Source organism: Rhincodon typus, chromosome 11 (assembly GCF_021869965.1).
Source record: "Rhincodon typus isolate 14 chromosome 11, sRhiTyp1.1, whole genome shotgun sequence".
Taxonomy (NCBI): domain Eukaryota; kingdom Metazoa; phylum Chordata; class Chondrichthyes; order Orectolobiformes; family Rhincodontidae; genus Rhincodon; species Rhincodon typus.
Genome location: NC_063342.1, coordinates 35,742,587 through 35,761,903, shown reverse-complemented (window position 1 = coordinate 35,761,903; position 19,317 = coordinate 35,742,587). Strand labels below are relative to the sequence as shown.

General features: G+C 38.4%; 1 protein-coding gene across 5 annotated transcripts; it reads right to left on the bottom strand.

Moving 5' to 3' along the window:
* Window positions 1–179: 179 nt before the first annotated feature.
* Window positions 180–19,046, bottom strand: tent5c (terminal nucleotidyltransferase 5C). 5 transcript variants are annotated; one of them, XM_020519765.2, is made up of 2 exons: window positions 18,951–19,046; window positions 180–4,505 (listed from the first exon to the last, which is right to left on the bottom strand). In XM_020519765.2, the coding sequence occupies exon 2, from the start codon at window positions 4,479–4,481 to the stop codon at window positions 3,327–3,329; it is 1,155 nt and encodes a 384-aa protein (XP_020375354.1). In that variant the 5' UTR covers window positions 4,482–4,505; window positions 18,951–19,046; the 3' UTR covers window positions 180–3,326. The 5 variants fall into 5 exon arrangements, with proteins under 5 accessions (XP_020375354.1, XP_048459187.1, XP_048459190.1 ...); XM_048603230.1 differs by lacking the exon at window positions 18,951–19,046 and adding an exon at window positions 9,066–9,161; XM_048603233.1 differs by lacking the exon at window positions 18,951–19,046 and adding an exon at window positions 9,053–9,074.
* Window positions 19,047–19,317: the final 271 nt, after the last annotated feature.

The following is a 19,317-nucleotide window of genomic DNA, read 5'->3' as shown; positions in this document are numbered from 1 at the left end:
TAGAATTCATTATGATGGCTGAAATTTGTAAACTAACATACAGCAATTCTACAATTTTTTTCTACGTCATGCAGTGGTTGTTTGACCTAGCACATACATCAAGTCAAGTTTCTAGATTTTTCAGACAAATTAAAAAAAGGACAATCAGCAAATTTGTTTAAAAAATAAATTCAGTTGAGTTGACCGTTTATTGGGTAGTCTTTATTGTCAAATAGGGACCAAAGGTCTACATATTCATACAAAGCATGTACAGCAGCACAATCTGGAAATTTTAAATACAAATATTGCCAGTAATAGCCAAGTTAATCTGAAAATAAAAATACAATTTTTATTTCTCACAGGAGTAGAAGTCTCAGTCCCAATCATGTCTATACCTTATCATTTCAACCCAAAACAAAAAAAAAAAAATTGAATAAGATTAGTTGTTTTCCTCCTTTTGATGCCTGTCCCTAGTTACAAGAAAATAACTGAAATCAGGGTACAAAAAAATCAAAAAACATACACCAGCAAGAGAATTCCAATGCCTCATACACTCACTCAGTATTTACACAATCCTGAACTAAGCATTGAGTATCTGATTTCACTACATTTTGCATCATTAATATGTAGTAGCAAGCACTCAAGACTATAGATGCTAAAAAAAAAAAAAAGAAATACAAAAATATCCTTTAGACTTTCCTGCTGGTTGGGTGTGTAAATTTACCATGTGATAAGGCAAGAAATCATACACATCAAGAATATCTCAGATTTAATGACTGTCTGTACTTTAGCACCTTTTCCCTCCCCACTGTTTGGGAAATTCAATACTCCCATTTCATGTCACTACCTTGTGACTCTGCCAGAAAATGCATATTTGGGTGTCTATTTGAGAACAGAACCAAGTGCAACTGTGATACCGTATGCAATGGTTGAACAGTTCAATATCATCCAGACTAGAAAATCTCACCGAATTGTGCAATATATTAAGTTTGCCACTGCCTGTAGAAGAGAGTCACACTGCAATAGAAATCAACACTATAGAGAGAGTTCTTTGTGCAATAAAAAGGTTTAATGTACAACTTGAAAACTTATTTCTGCATTTCACTTGATAAAATAGTTTCAAGACACACTGGGCAACAGACTGACTTTCACGCACAATTCTGATCGGGATTCATTGAACTCATCTGAATCTGACTATGACTGTGCAGCAAGGATTTGTTCAACACCAAATTTGTTTTAAATCGCAGTAACCAGCTTTCAAAAAGATACGCAAGTTCTATTCCTCACACCCTCTTCCCAGTATTCTTTAACGAAACCATACACAAAAAAGTGTTCAAAAGGAGGTGTGTCAAAAATAAAGACTTTACACTAGCAAAGTTATACTCTGCTACTTTCAATTCTATATAATTCAAAGCTGGTGTTTTGAAATTCAGTATACAATTTATTAAAGTTGCAATTTTCAAATGTCCCCTGCACTTAAATACAGCAATACTATGTTCACACTGAACTGGAATGTGTGCTGGACCAGTACGCATCCTAGATCGACTGCATTTATTAACACTTTGCATAATGAAATCTCAACCAAAAAGGCCTCACCAATAGTACACTGTGTTTTTGTTTATTTAAATGACAGGAGTTACTCCATAAATTCTTTCCTGGTGTTAGCATTAATTCAAATGTTAAATGGAAACAAGTTATTTGATGAACTTCATTATTGACATTCCCCTGGATAAATTCAATTTAAGCTGTTCCTGCCTGCTTTCTCTTACAGTATTTTACAAATCAGCTCAAATATCAAGTTTGAATTTCCAGGCCTGTGAGGTGTTTCAGGAAATGTTCTTCATTCTGTTCCAATTGCAGAGTTCTATCTATTCACAAACTGCACTCAAATTGAAGGATGAAGCAGTCTGGTTCAGAGCAAAATGTGAATAAAAATTTCAAATCACACATCACCTCACTGTGCTTTAATATTGGAAGTCTTCTATATTTTAGCTCAGAACACAAGATACTCAATTCACTAAATTCAGGCAAAGCTTAGCATTACCGTACAAACACTTGAGTTTCTGCACCTGGAACTTACCAAAATTTGCATTTCTTTCACACCATGAACTACGCATTTGACAGTCAGCCTGCCACATATTGGCCAGCTTAGAATGCAGCAAATTCAAATTACACTCTCTTCTTACTCCAGCGCACTTACTGGAGTGGTAAAGGACACAGTTTAAAAATTGACACTTGTTAGATTTAGACTTTCCTCCAACCCAGTAAAGCTGTGTTTTGAGAGAGTACAATACTTTCAGCACAAACTTCCATTGCCTGGGAATGTGGTTTAGATTAAAAGGCTGATGCAGCAGCCATGAAAGAGTATTTATACACCATTATGATGCAGAAGCAAAAGTATAGCATATTTTCTGCAAAATAATTCAACATTGCAGCTCACTCTACAGAAGGCTTTACTGTAACAGCAACTAACTTAGGATAGTGTGCAACTAATCTTTTAAGATCACTCTCAGCTCATTTTCCTGAGCAGTAGCACTTGTACAAAACCAGGAACTAACCAGTTCTGAATTTTCTAAAATGTTTTTGCAAATGTAGATTTACCTTCAAACATCAATTAACTGTCATTTATTCACGAGGTAGAAATTTCCAGATTACTCATTTACATTTCTTGGTATACTAATGGCCCGTCATTGTCACACAAAGCAACTATGTGGCCTGCTTGTCTGTAAACTTGTTTTGCAGATGTGTAGTGGACCTTTGCAGCTTTATACACAAGCACACCAGTTCTTTCTTCACACCCACCACCTTCCCCCTACTGAGTCACTACAGGAGCAACTTACAATTTGAAGTGTGAACTATAAACTACAGGTTTCTAATTGTGTCTCATTTAAAAAAGTCACTGTGCAACCCCTATATTTCTATTTGCAAAATTATCTAATTAGTTACTTCTTTAAACTGAATTATTGTGAATTCTTATTTGTATTTTTGCTCGAAAATTAACAATTGTTCCTAGTACACAGTGTGAGGATAGATAACCCTTTACAGAAAAGTCAAAGTTACATTTCCAGAACACTACGACACAGTGTACTATCAGGACTTTTGATAGCATTGTTGTTAATCCTAAAATTTATGTACCATCCATCATTAGTGACTTTTTTTGGATTTTCCTATAGCAAAAATTAGTGTGCATATTATCCTTGTATTCTCATTGCAGTTTAATACGTGCAACATTTACAACAGCCATAGGGTTTGCTCCCTTCTCAGCTAACGTGAATGAAAGAAGCCACAATGGTGAGCTGAGCTGCATCAATCTGCACACAAGTCAACTGTGAACATAGCATTACTTATTAGTTGCAGGGAAGCCAGGTAGGATACGATTGTTGGTATGAGGTGGCAGTGTGCGCTACATAGTAGTTGCTAAAGTTTGCATCACTGACATATGGAGCAGGCTGATAATAACAAGTGACATTGGTGACATTAGGGATGATGTTTTGCTCTGCTAGCACCTTGAGAGCTAAGAGGCTGATTAGGTTGAGAGTTTGGCGCCTTTCATGTCCCATCAAACAAACAGTGCTCTCATTCACAACATTCCTCAAGATCATCAGGTAATCGTATTTGCTTTTCTCCTCCCCGATGAAATGGTTCTGCAGGTAGACTTCTAGCTTTCTCTGTTGTTCAGTGATGTCTGGGAAATCAATAAAGAAACGAGAGCACATGTACCGCTCTAAGGATTTAATTACTTCTTCACTGGCTGGTTTGAATTCTCTTACCAGAAGATTGCAGTATTTAAGCAGTCCTCCTCCTCTGATTTCTTCTGGAGTCTTGGTTGCAATCAGTGTATTCCTGAGGTGACCTAATGCTTCCTCAAAGTCCCCGTATACACTTTCCCCAATTACTGTTGGATGGAAGTGCTCACTCATTGGGTTCTCAGAGTAATCATAATAAAATAAGAGAGAATCCAAGATGATCTGGAAGGAATCAACACTAAACTCAAACTGTCGGCGGAGGGAGTCCACAAATTTCAACTCCACGTTCTTGCCATTATTGTTGGAAAGGGAGATCAAGCTCCAGCGATCTGTATCTGTGCAGACTTTCACCATTTTTTGCACATAGACCTCTTTGAGTGTAAGGGGTGTGATTTTTTCTTTGTTGACTCCTTCCGGAAGGAACTCCAACAGACAACCCAGCACCACATCTTTTACCAACTGGAATTCAGTTTCCCCTGGTAGATCAACCCCAAAAATTAAGTCCAAATCTTTGTAGTTCAAGCCATTATTCTTTACTAGGACATGGCTAGCTGCTGACCCATTAAGACGGACATCCCGTACTAGAATTCCACTTTCAAACAGCCTGGTCCTTACAGTCTTAACCACATCTTTGAGTCTGACCTCTAATGTTGGAAAATTTCCACGGCCGTGAATGAGGACCACCTCAGTGAGGACATCATTCAAACTGCTCACTTGATCCCAGCTCAGCACACTAGTGGCTTTACTTTCGGCCATTTTGGGTCTTTGGACTTCAATCCACTGAAAAAACAAAAACAAATATTAAATACATGCACTCACATGCAAAATAAGAACCTCTGAAAAAAGTTTGCAAATAAGTGCACTGGGGGAAAAGTGCCCCAAATATTCAAATATAACAATAATTAAGGACTAGTAAATTTCTAAGCTGTTTGTTCTGCATCAGGTTACAACAGTTGAAAACTTCACTTTTGGGATATGCCAACAGTGCAATGAATTAATTGAGACATTAAAAAATCTCTGGTTTACAGCACCGTTAGACCAAGATTAACTGAGTAGCAGAATGTTTAGTAAGTGCCAGCTCAGCTGATTCACTGGTTTACAAAGCAAGTTAATTTATTACATGGCACAGTATGGGCACAGCAAATAACCAATAAAGGTCACTTAAGCTCACGTCAGGGTATCTTGACAGTAGTTCTTTTACAGCCACAGGTCAAAGAAACTCAACTGATTGTTGCAACTATTCTTGTTTTGTTGTTGTAATTTGTCAATTTGTTATTGTGATTGTTGCAACTATTCTTCCCATGCTTAACTGAAATGGCAAATATGAAAACATTATTTTGTTGAATTAAATCTAAAGCACCTCAATGTTTTTCAATAAAGCTTCTTCAGCAAGACAAGCCATTTGTAGGTTATGCAAGCATAAGCGCCAAATGTTCAAAAAGAGGATTGCATGCTAGCAAACTCAACAGAGTGTTCTAGTATGCCCTACAGCTAAATGAATTGTCTTTTAAAGAGAGAGTAATCACTATTATAATGTAGACAGTGCAATAATTTAAGCAATCACCGACGAACATCAGTAAGTTAAAGTGACCAGAGATAGATGTCAAAGGTAAATGAGACATGAACTTCTGAGGTTAAAGCTTTGTAAAAACCCATTTCCTGGACATAGTGAAAGTTTATGTACGAGCAGTACAACTGGTTCAATTTTGAACTGCTCAGTTATGAGCCTGAGTCAAATGGCTCTTTGGTACTACTAGCCCAAAGCTACAAATATATATTCCACATATGAATTTATTGCAGAATCCCATTGACTTTGAATCAATATTGAACTATTGCTCTCATTAGCATTTCAAAATTCAAGGTTTCTTTAAAATTAACTGAGAAGTTTAAGTATTTATTAACAGATCCTGTAGATTGTGTTAGTGTTTTCCCAGACTAATTAAAAACCAAAAGAACTGTTGATGCTGTAAATCAGGAACAAACACAGAAATTAATGCAAAAGCTCAGTGGATCTGGCAGCATCTGTGGAGAGAAATCAGAGTTAACGTTTTGGGTTGAGTGACCCTTCCTCAAATTTCTCAGGAAGGGTCACTCGACCCAAAACATTAACTGATTTCTCTCCACAGACGCTTCCGGATTTTCCCAGATTCTCTCTCTGCAACCCTGTTGCTTCCTATATTTCATATTTAAACAAGTTTCCTTTAAAAAGATGCACTGTTCCAAGCCAAACTTCTAACCCCACTGCATGAGGGATTTTAAGCTTATGACCATTCCTCAGTGACTTCCCACCAGCTTGCAATAACATTACTTTGTTTTCAAAAACGTCACCAGTTTGCATTATCTGTATCAGTGAAGACAGTTCATGACAAGTTCTTCATCCTTTTCCAATCCTAGCATCACCCTCCCCGGTAAGCTTTTTTTTTTTAAATTAAATGATATTTTAAAAATGGCATTTACTACTTGATTATACACGAGTCTCATTTACATACCCCAATATGCTGTTTCCTTTTAAGAAAAAATGATCAAATCTAGTCTTAGTCCTGATTATTTGGGGTGAGATATTGTTCACATTCATCATTTAGTATTTTTCATTAATCATTTAGTTCCATTCATTTCCCTCCAAATAAAATGAACTTGAGCTATGTACGTTAAATGCACCCATCATCTTTTCTTTGTCCTTTTGAAAACTTTTATAGCTTTTTCACTTACTACTGTATTGTCAGCTAATCAAGGTGCTGTTCCTAATTCTGTTTCCACTATACAAAAATGAAGCTAAATTTGAAATACTGGAAAACACCAACCATAATGCCTCTCCAATCTAAAAATCCCACTTCCTGTTAATTATGTGGCTTCATTGAATTCACAAACTTGAACTGTTTACCAAGTTTCTTGTTTATCACTGAACAACCTCCTGAAAATTGATTAACTCAAACAAACATTTTGCCTATCTTGTGACTTTGTCAAATATTTTATACATTAAAAATTTGGGTTTGATTAACTAATGTATTTCTAAATGCTTACTAATTGATCTTGAAGTACAGACTACAAGTTAGTCACAACAAAGGGAAAGTCGTTATAGTCCTATTGGAATACAGGACTGCCTTCTCATTAGAGAGACAACCAGTGGTGGTTTACTGGAAGTTCACAATGCCTCAGGTCAGGGAGAAGCAGTTGAAAAGGAGAGGTCTTCATGCTAACTTCAGCTGATCTGGGAATTGAACATACACTGTTAGTATCACTGCATTGTAAACCAACCATCCAACCAAACGAACTAACCAGCACTCTAGTCCACAATAAAAATTAAACTAATGAATTCCTTCTTGAGCAGGGCCTTGTTAGCTACCCTGCAGTTCCACAATTTTAATATCCAAAAGGATCAAGAAGGAAAACGGAGGCTTGGAGACCGCTTCGTGGAATACGCTCAGTTTGTGACAAACAACACCTCCCAGTCACGAACTACTTCAACTCCCCCTCCCACTCCTTGGACGACATGTCCATCCTGGGCCTCCTCCAGTGCCACAATGCCACCCAAAGGCTGGAGGAATAGCACCTCATTCTGCCTGGGAACCCTGTAGCCCAACGGTCTCAATGTGGATTTTACAAGCTTCAAAAATCTCCCCACCCCGACCTCAACCAAGACCAGGCCCTCTCGTCCCCGCCACCTTGATCTGTCCATCTTTTCTCCCACCTATCTGCTCCTCCCACCTCACTGACCAACCTTCACCCCCACCTCCTACCTAGCCTCATCCCCGCCTCCTTGACCTGTCCGTCTTCCCTCCCACCTACCCACCCCTTCCTCCTAAATGAAGAGCCCCCATCCCAACTCCTTACCTACACTCACCAGTACTGGCTTCATCCCCGCCTCCTTGACCTGTCTGTCTTCTCTCCACCTATCTGCTCCTCTATCCACCTTCTATCATCACCTCCCACCTCTCTCTATTTGTTTCAGAGCCCCCTTCCCCTCCCCCATTTCTGAAGAGGGTCCAGACCCAAAATGTTAGCTTTCCTGCTCCTCTGATGCTGCCTGGCCTGCTGTGTTCATCCAGCTCCACACCTTGTCACCTCAGACTCCAGCATCAGCAGTTCGTACTATCTCTAAGAAGGAAAACAATAAAGCACTACTGGGTTAATTTAAATCCCTAAGCCAATTAGTTTTGTAAAAGCATATCTAGTCACAATTAATGCAACTGTATCACATCACTAGGCATCTCAGAAATGCAACTAAATTTTAAGATATCAATTCATAGATCTACAACTTAAATACTTAACTTTCATATTTTTACACTAGCTTAGACAACTTTTTTGCCAACAAGCAAACATTTCTGAAACACTGAAAACATTTAAGTAAATCAAAAATGATTCATAACTATTTTCTTGTTGAATAAGCAAATAAATTTGTAATAGTTGCTGCAATTAAGACAGTGACTGTAAAGCATTTTATTCCAAAGTGAATTTCAAAAACTCAAATCCCAAGTACTGCAATCAAATTTAAAAAGAAAGTCATGTTTTACATAGATACAAAAACTTAAAACTATTTATACTGCCCTTACTAAAATGTACACAAGCCAATGGGGCCACTTTGGTGTCTGGAATTCACCAGAAAGTTGGGAGTGCAAAGTAACAGTCAAGCAAATACTTATATTGCTATTTCATAAAAAAATTAAGTAGCACATTACATTATTGTAAGGTTGTTAATTGAATTAATTTCAGTCTTCAAATGAAAGAATTAAGAACACCTGATCTGTCCTGAAAGTGCTGAATATAAAATGTAACTAATAACATTGTTAGTGAAACTGCCAAATATATCTGACCTAATTGGGATTTGCATGAAGCATTAGGTGCTTAAATACCAGTGAACAAACTTTGTTTTTAAAAAAGCTTTATTTTGGTGGGCACAGGGCAGCAAAGTTTTAAGTAAAACTTCCTTTTATAGCTCCTATTCCTCAATAATGCAAGCATCAACAGACTAAACTGGTAAAACAAACTAACAGCTTTGTATCTTCAAGGTTAAAAGCTAGATTACAATCTAATTAGTTTCTGAAAGTAACTTTTATCGACTAGCAAGACAACAAAAAATACAGAAGGCATGGCGTACAAAACAGAACGCCCTGGTGGACTAGAAACACAAACTACAATTTCTTATCTTACAAAATTGTATTTAACCCGAACTATAAAAACATCAAAACAGAATTACTAGCACCACCCACATGTCCACACAACTGTTACAATCCAATGAGTGCTTCACTGCCTCCGCTGCTGCAATTTATAGATTTCAGACCCCTTCACAGACTAAACATTTGCTGTACCATTCCACTGCACAAACACACCTGCAGCACTTACTAACAAAAGCCAAACCCGATCCACAATAGAGAGCCGTTCAACTTTGGTTACGCAGCACTTTTTATGATATGAACAAAACATTATTAATGCGGTTTAGTTCTTTGTTTGTACTATTTTGTCGCGAAAGGTTCCAGCTAATTGGGATTAATCGGAGTGGCCTTTCTGATTGGATGCCAGTTCACGTGCATTAGGGAGATGCTGAAATGTTAGAGGTCGTTTTGAGCTGGTACTTTTCGGAAGGTATGATGGCAAGTTTAATTATTTCGATCGAACACAACTTCATTTCGTATTGGCGACTACACAGCAACATTAGGGTCACTTTGCTCAACCAACTACAAAATGCAATAAATGGCATCATTTGCTCGGGGGTAAAAAGTCAGACTTGGAAACATTTTGAGTCTGACATAATGTATACTCAAGGAGATCAGGCCATTTCTGTTATTTCCAAGTTGTACTGGCTTTTCATAAGTTCATATCTTCACTAATCAAAAGTAAACTTTCTTATGTGTAAAACTTTATCTGTACTCCTTTTAAAAACCAGATTGATGATCTAACAACAGCCCAGTGTGCTTAACATAGAAGACACTGAAAGAGTTAGCCAGGTGGAGTTGAAAGTATGTCTTGTGGGCGAAACTAGAATTAAGGGTCACAGTTTAAAAATTGCCCATTTAAAACAGTGGGAGTTGTGAATCTTTGGAATCCTATTCCTCAAAGTGGATGTAGAGTCTTTAAATAGTCTTAAGGTGGAGCTAAATAGATATTTAATTACCAAGGGGATGAAAGATAATTGGGAACAAAAACAGAAGTTGCTGGGAAAGCTCAGCTGATCTGGCAGCATCTGTGCAGAGAAGTCAGAGTTAATGTTTCAGGTCCGGTGACCCTTCCTCAATCACCAGACCCGAAACGTTAACTGTGATTTCTCTTCATAGATGCTGCCAGACCTGCTCAGCTTTTCCAAAAATTTCTGTTTTTTTGTTTCTGATTTAGAGCATCTGCAGTTCTTTTGGTCTTATAAAGATGATTAGGGGTGTGCGGGAATGTAGATTGAGGTTAAAATCAGATCAGTCACGATGTTCTAGAATTGCGGAATGGGCTTGAAGAGCTTAGTGGTCTACCCTTGTTCCTTGCTCATACATTCATACAACCAACGAAAATTTTTGAAGTGTAGCTATTTTTGTACTGTAGAGAGAGACATACAGCAGCATGATTTGTTTGCGTAAAGAGAAGAGTCTTGGCTAGGACACCAGAAGAACTTCTCAATTCTTCTTTGAATAATACCGTGGGATTTTAAATGCATCTGCCTTGGTTCATCATCAATTAAACCGATGGTACCTTGGACACTCCCTCACTCCCTCAATGCTGTGTGAGCATGGGCCATGTGCTCAAATCCTGGAATGGGACTTGAATCTACAAGCTTGGGCCAGATTACTACTGTTATTGACAACTAATAACACTTATTAGATAAACCAAAAGTTGATTCTCACAGAAATTAAAACACAATTAGGCAACATCTTCAATTTAAAAGGAAAATTGCTTTATTTAGTCTATGAAAAATTAATCAGATTTCGGCTACTTTTATTATTGGACACGTAGAGTTTTATGTAAGCCTGTTGTAATGTGAATTGTAGATAGACAGTGATGTCAAATTAATACGTCACAAGACCAATCTGAGACTCGAGTCCTGGGACTGCCTTAGACTAGATTTGTTTTAGACTGAAGTGTCTGGAATTTAGTAAGGTTCATCAATTAGAACTTTATGTGATGGGATGAGCATGGAACATTCTAGTTCAAGAATGATACCTCCACTGTTATTTAACATACATACCATCAAGAATGAGAGAAACTGCATTTATACAAACACATTTTACTTTCTCAAAATGTTCCAAAGCACTTTTCAATCAATTAGGTATTTAAAGTCTGTTCAATACCTTAACACAAAATACAAATGTCAATTTGCACTTGTCACTTTTCCACAACCACAATGGTATAAAGTGACAAGAAGGTGTGTGGTTGGTGGGATTGGTTTGAGGGATAAATTTGGGATCGAGCAGTAAGAGATGGATGGTGACACGATATATTCACCTGCATAAGAAGGAAGTATCTCAATTTTACACTTCATCAGAAAGATAGCATTACTTCCAATATATTTCATTAACACTGTACAAAAGTGACACCTTAGATTCCTTTGCTCAAGTACCCATGGTGGGGCTTAAGTCCATGACTTTCTGATCAAACAATGATAGGTTACCACTGAAGCAAGCGAACACACAAATCCAAATAGAAAGATTAAGTGCTGTACTATTGACAGAAAAAATGGCATGATACCAAACAACCCTAGTACATGGACAGACGGAGAAAGCAAAATAAAACAGAAGAAATTTTTTTTTTTTGTTATTCATCTCCAGGATCCTGAAGATGTTGGTTCCTTGCTGGAGAACCATTTCACTGTAATTAGAAATTCTCCAGTACACTGCTGAATAAGGTTTTCTTTATCTTTGAACTTAGGCAAAGTCAACAGTCTAATTGGCTATGATACCAAAATCAATTGTATTTTCAATCCACATGCAGTCAAACACATGTACAACAGGAATCCTTGGATGGTGATCAGGAGCAGAACGTCAGGCAATATTATACATTGTGGCACTCGCTATCCTCATTCCAATGCAATCAGCTGATTAAGCAAAAATTAGCAATTAAACCTTGGACACCTCTTGCATGGCACACTGACTTCAGCTAAAGAGTCAGAAATATAGGTGTAGAGGGAGGCTACTTTGGCATGCTGAGTCCAACCTGCTTCTGTGCAAAGCAATCCAGTCAACCTCATTTCCCAATTATAGCTACATCACCCTTCCAACTGCCCATCCACGTTCATTTTGAAATCATTGATCATAGACTGCAAGTTCCAGTTCATTATCATTGCTGCATAAAACAGTTCTTCCTTAAATTCCCCCTTTATCTTGCCCAAAATAACACAAGGATTATGAGCATAAGTCGGCCATATTGCCCTGATAGCCTTCTCTGATTTGGTCTTAGCTCCATTTTCCTTTCTGCTCCCCACCACACCCCGCCTAACTCTTGACTCTTTTGCCAGTCAAAAATTTACTTAATTCAGTGTTCAAGATATTCAATGATCCAGTCTCCACCACTCTTTGGGGAGAAGAATTCCATAGACTGATATCCCTCTGAGAGAAAACGAAAGCGTAAACCTGTGTCCACGATCCTTGTACCATCAGCTAATGGGAACAGTTTTTCGTTATCTGTAGTACCGCTGGTATTGGAGGGTTTGAGCTATAGGGAGAGGCTGAATAGGCTTGGGGTTCTTTCGATGGAGCTTTGGAGGCTGAGAAGTGACCTTATAAAGGTTTATAAAATCATGAGGTGCATGGATAGGGTGAACAGTCAAGATCTTTTCCTGAGGGTAAGGGAGTACAACAGAGGTAAGAAAGGCCATAGAATTAATGTGAGAGGGGAAAAGTTTTAAAAGGGACCTAAGGGACAACTTTTTCATGCAGAGGAGTGTGCGTGTCTGGAACGAGCTGCCAGAGGAAGTGGTGCTAGCATGTACAATTATGGCAGTCAAAAGGCATCTGGACAGGTACATTAATAGGAAGGGTTAAGAGGGATATGAGCCAAATGCTGGCAAATGGGGCTAGATCAGTTTAGGGTATCTGGTCAGCAAGGGCAAGTTGGACCGAAAGGTCTGTTTCCATGCTGTATAACTTTATGACTCTATAACTGTATAAAGCTCAACTCAATCTCTTTGTTCTAAGGTGGCTGTCCCAACTTCACTTTGCACTTAAGTTTCTAAAAACATGCTGGTATATCTCCTTGGGACTTTCACATTCCTCTCAATGTCTGGTGACCAGAACTGGATACTATACTCTTGTTGTGGTCTAAATCAAGCTTTATAAAAATTCAGGATAACTTCCCCTATTTTATACTCAATAACTCTATTAATGAATTCTAAGATCCCATATACTTTGTCCTGCCATCTCCAAAATTCCATGCTCATGGGCATACAAGATTCTCTGACCCTACGCCTTCCTTAAAAATGTCATATAGTTTACATTGTCTCTCCCCAGCTCTCCTTCTACAGTGCATCATGTCATTACTTTTCTGTATTAAATTCCATCTGCCACTTCACTGTCATCCTGCGAGCCTCTTTATGCTATTATCCTCATTATCACAGCTGCAAGTTTGGTATTGTCAGCAAATTTTGAAACGTTTAAGGTGTATTCCAAAATATATCAAAAAGGCAGTGGCCCTAGCTCTGACCCTTGACAACCACCACTATATACCATTCTCCAACCTGAAAACATATCATTTACCACTCCTGGATGTTTTCTGTCCTTAAACTGATTTTTCATTGTGTCATATGAGCGTCAATGTTGCTAATCAGCCTTTTACATGTTACTTTATTAAAAACTTCATTTAGGTAACATCCACTACATCCCGTTCAATAACATTCCCTATTACTTTATCAAAACATTCAATTAAATTATTCAAGCATGATCTGCCATTACAAATTGAGGTTGGCTGTCCTTAATTAATTCAAAACTCTCCAAGTACCACTGATGTTAAACTGACTGGCTAGATGTTCTTACATCCTTTCTCAGATAAGGATGTCAGATTTACCACTCACCAATCCTTTGGTATGTTCCTCATATCTACTGAAGACAGGAAGAATGGAACATTATGACAAGGCTTTTGCTATCTCCAGCCACACTTTTCTTAGCAAGTTGGGAATGCCACCCCTCTGAGTATAACCAGCCTTTCCAGTATATTCTGATCTATCAATTTGTCCACATCCATTACCCTCAGCATCTCCGCTTCCAACAATATTTCATCAGCTACCATTTTTCTAGTAATCCAACACAAAGTGCCCTTTAAGTATTAAAAACCGAAAGAACTGCGGATGCTGTAAATCAGGAACAAAACAAAGTTGCTGGAAAAGCTCAGCAGGTCTGGCAGCATGTGTGAAGGAAAAAACAGAGTTAATGTTTTGGGTCTGGTGACCCTTCCTCAGAACAGTTCTAAGGAAGGGTCACCGGACCTGAAACGTTAACTGGTTTTTTTCTTCACAGATGCTGCCAGACCTGCTGAGCTTTTCCAGCAACTTTGTTTTTCTGCCCTTTAAGTATTCTAGCATTGTCCTTTGTCTCTAGGCAGATATCACCTCTTTCTTCATAAGACCCTAACCCATCTCTTACTAACCACTTTACATGCTGGCAATGATTTTTGAACAATATTATGAATTACTCAGATTAAACACTTCAGAAAGTTATATATTTTATATCAAATAAAAAATGTACCAGTAAAATGGAACAATTTTTTTCCAAGGTTGCTGTTTCATATTTGCAATAACGTACTTTAAATGTCATTTTATAAAAAAAGTTTACAGTGGCTAGAGTTTAGTAACTACTGGGGAAGAATGGATCTCAAACTGACCTGTTTCAATAAACGATTACATTACTGCTTGAAAAGTGAGAATTGGAGCCATTGAGGCACAGTTTAGCTTTCACACATCTTAAAAAGATGGAAACTCCATACCCTGGATGGTTAAATTACCCTGGTTATAACACTTAAAAAGAAAGGTAACAGGAGGAATAAAAATATTTCCATAGCAATGACATCACAGCGACATCATAAACCAGTTTTAACTGATTTCATCAGCTACAAAATTATTGATTATATTTTTCCAGTTTTCATAAGACACTGGCATGTGTTAGAGATGGAATATGTCATAGACCCTAATATGAAGCAAATTACTGACATTTATGAGAATGACAATGATTCACAATTAATTTTAAAATTCACATGTGGGTCTCACTCACGAAGCTATTCATTAAGTAACACTGTCCTTGAGATCATTTACTAAGTACATTTTGGATTGTTCCGATTGATTTTTCAGTGACTTTGCTCATCAAGAAAAGAAAGAAAACAATTTTATGTCTCCCTTTCGGCAACAATCTCTTCAATTCTTCCTATCTCCCTTAAATAATCTTTCTGTTCATTGTCTTCTTAATGCCCACCTTTTTTCCTTTATCTCTTTGGTTCTTAAATGCTTTGTTTCAATGATTTCTTTAACTATCTCCTATAAATAGAATACATGTCAGGAAACATTGACATGCCACTCATAAAACATACATTACACCTCATGTGTGTGCAGAACCATTGAGCAATCAGGTCCATTCTGATTTATTTCAGATAAATCACTATTATTGAATAAATATCCTCTCTAATTCCAGTTAAATTCCTTGCATGAAACTCCTACAATTTCTGCATGCAATTGAATAACTTCCTACTAAAATTACATACTGAAAATATGCATTCTTTTTTCATTTAACACAGGTTTTATACTAAGCTGTATGCTAAATATTATAGGGTGTAGTTAGTATATTTCAAATGGAGCCAGATCTTTGCAGAATCCTGGAGTGTCTAACCTCAGTGCATAGAATAAACAGACCTAACTTTTACTCCAGAAGCAGTCTCACCCTGTAGTGTGTGCTCCATGACTCAATGGCAGAATTGTTCTTGAAGCATAGCTAAAGCTGTCGAAATGTCAGGTTATTTAAACCCTCTGTCCTTTAAAATTAGGGGATAAAACTGTCTGAATCTGTCTGCAACAGTTAAAAAAATATTGTTCTATCAATTTCAATAGGAATTTGTTGACCTGACCCTAAGTGCTATCATTGTTGCATAATTACCACCTGATTGCTTTCTACAACTTTTCATCGTTACACAAGTTCCTAATTTGATATTCAGCTCAAAGAGGTTATCAAAACATGTAAAGTTGGATTGACAATACCAACATTCATTTTTATAAGGGATAAAGTGTGTCAGAGGATTTAAATGTACTTAATGGACTTTCACAAATGAGACATTTTATACAGTGAAGTTTATGATAGATATTTAGAACTTTATTTCTTTTGTCTTTGCAAGGCCCTCCTATTGCCAACCTATGGTAAATACTGGGTGTGTTGGCGTGGAGGGTGTAAGGGCAAAAGATGATATGTAGGAGGCATCGATTTGCATCAAATAGCATTAAGTTGCATAGGGGCTATAAAGGGCTATGGGAATGAGGGGTGTTCATGAATTGACATAGAGTGCATGATGGAAGATTGGAGATGGGTTGGGGCATAGGTTGGCATGAGTTCACAAAGTTGGGGTATGGAGAGTGGATGGCGATGAAGATCTAATATTTAACAAAATAACTGGGCTAATGTCCAAGAGAACTGAGAAATAGGTTTTAAGCAGCCAGTCAGTTTGACTTGGCGCTCAGCAGCTCCTGTGGCCACCACCAGAGGCAGTGGAGAAACTTTAGCCTGCACACTTCTCCATCTGACCAATACTACCACCACCACCACCACCACTACCTTCCCCTAAGTAAATATCGCACAATTCAGGGTAATTTTTCTCAAGGTAGGTGCACTGAGTTGGGAAATTGTCTGACTTACAATGGGTTACCTACCATCTGGCCTTTAAAATCTCTTTTGACCCACACTTGCAAAATGTCACCTACCTCTCCTTTTTAGAAAATAAGCGGGTACGATACAGCATATATAAAGTACGTGGTTATGGCAATGAAGTAGCTGTGGTATTGGACCAGTACCCTTCGAAGGCATAAATTCAAATCCCAACAAAGTTTATGAAACTAATTTGAATACCTCTGATCATTTGTAAGCTGGCATCTGAAAAAGAAATGCATAAAATCCACTAGAATAATATTAAAACACAACTGTCCCACTAATATCCTTCAGGAAATGGAGCTTCCTATTCCTAATGTTGGGCAGAATCTTGTTCTGGTTTTGGGGGTGCCACCTGTTGGCTGCAGAGGGGGCAAAAGACCCATGGTATCTCTTTTCAGGAACAGTTATTGTGGATCCATTCACCAATCAGGTGGGGGGGCATTGGGGGGCCTTCCCCTGGAATCAGAGTAATGGGGGCAGGCGTCCTGCCTAACGAGAGCTTTGAATCAGAGTCCCAGCATCACTGAGGACCCAGGCAAGAAGTATGAAGTGTGCGGGCTGTTGTACAGGATTCAGGAGGAATTGTGATGGGGGAGGGGGGTGGATGTGCTTAGAAGCAACGGCAGCGGTGGTTCTCAGCAGGCATCTTCCTGCCCAGTGAGAGCCACCCTTTGCCCATTCTCTAGCCCCTCAATCAGGTACTGATTGCCTTTTACCAAGATACCCTCCCCAGAGTTGACAAAGAGTCTGCATTCTTTCCACCTGTTATACATGCCACATGGTGACAGGCCTGCCTACTGCTGCCTCAATACCAGCAGGTCTGCAGTGACCTCTTTAAGAGGTCATGAATTGGCAAATTAAGAACCAGTATTGACAGCCAGATGAGAAGATCAGCAATGGGCCTTCTCACCTAGAACTTTAATTCTGGTGGAGGTGGGAAAGGCAACAAGATTCATATATGCATCTGGTCTAAATAAATGCTCTTCCTGTCTCCAAACTCGCCATCAGCAAGAGCAGAAGTTTCTGTTCTGAGTCTCTAGACCAGTATTGAAGGCTGGTCCTCAATGCTCAGTAAACAGCCCAGCTAAGCAATATACTTGAAACAAACCATCGTTAGTGCAAAAATCACCATCTTCTCCAGGCAATAAATGCAACCTAGCCATTCCACTATACCCTACAACATGAATGCAATTTATGTAACATCCATGGCAATACATCTTTGAGAAGCTTTTGTTTTTCTCCAGCATAATGACTATTGGCAATATTAAATTCACAGATGACTCATCTTTCTAAAACCACTTTTTAGGGAAACACAGCTTGTTTTTGATTGCAAACAAAAAAAGCTGGCATGTAGTCGTTGATCTGCCAGGAGCTGATTTACAGAAGCACCAAGTGTAAGATGCTTATAGATAAACAAGCTCAGAAATAACGGCCATTAGACAGTGGAATCCACCAGAAGGCAATGACGTTAGGACAAAAGTTGGGGGGGGCGGGGGGGGGGGGGGGGGAAGAATTTGGAAGGGAATTTGTAATTGAGAACACTTTGATATTGAGAGTGGGTGGACTAAAAGTTAACACTTTGCTGTGACTCAAAGTTTTTTATATTGTTCTTCACACTCGCTCTCAGTATGGAAGTCTTTTGTAACGGTACAACCCTGCTCTAAACCTATTGGACTTGGCAGTCCAGAAGATTCATGTTTATTGGTACTTACTGGTACTTGTTTACTTGGTTCCAGTAACCATGCAGACCCCAATGCAGTGTAATTTCCTTGTCACGGTCTTGTAACGCTACAGTGAACAAATACAATATAGAGGATAACCCCAATGACTGTAATCATTTGTGGTCAGTTGCACTCACTGCAAGCTGGACCCCATTTACAGCAGTACCTTGAAAATTGATTTATCTTCTCAGACCTCAGCAGCAATCTAAAATAAATTTATTATCCACTATACAAGTAGTCACAAATAAAGAAAAAAAACTTGCAATTCTGTGGTGCCTTTCATGTCTTCAGGACATCGCAAACTGCTTTAAAGCCAAGGAGATACTTCTTACGTTCTGAGGATGGGTCACTGGACCCAAGACGTCAACTTTGATTTTCTTCTTCACAGATGCTGCCAGACCTGCTTAGCTTTTCCAGCAACTTCTGTTTTTGTTTCTTCTTAAGTGGTGCAAGGTAGGAAACACAGATCATAAAAAAAAACTTTACAACCAGAATAAAGTCTCACAAATGACCAGTCATCTGCTGGGTGTAAATTGAGGGGTCAATGTTGATTTAGACATTTAGAGGGTAACCCCGCCCTTCTTTGAATAGTGCCATGTGATCTTTTACATCTCTCTGAGGAAGCTTATGGAGCTTCAGATTGACAACTAATTTGAAAGATGGCTGCTTACATATGCATATGCCCGATCACATACCTTTATGTGAGTGTGTGCTTATAACGTGTTACTTCTTACACTTCAACCTGGAATCAATCCTTAGATCTCCACCTCCTACAATCCACCAAAATGACCTAAATGAAGGATTAAAAGCAGAAATTCTAGGTTTGCTGATGACACAAAATAGCTATGGTTAACAACAGAGCGTCAAGATGAAATCTATAAAAACTCAGCAGGTATGAAAGAACAAGCATACTCATAGATGGTGCCTCAGGACATCTCAAAACACTTCTGACTTGCAGTCACATTAGCCAGTTAATCATTTTATTTGGTTAGGATTGATTGAGGTGAGTTTGACACCATGGAAACTTTTTAGCTCTCTTTGAATAAGGCTACGGAATCTTTA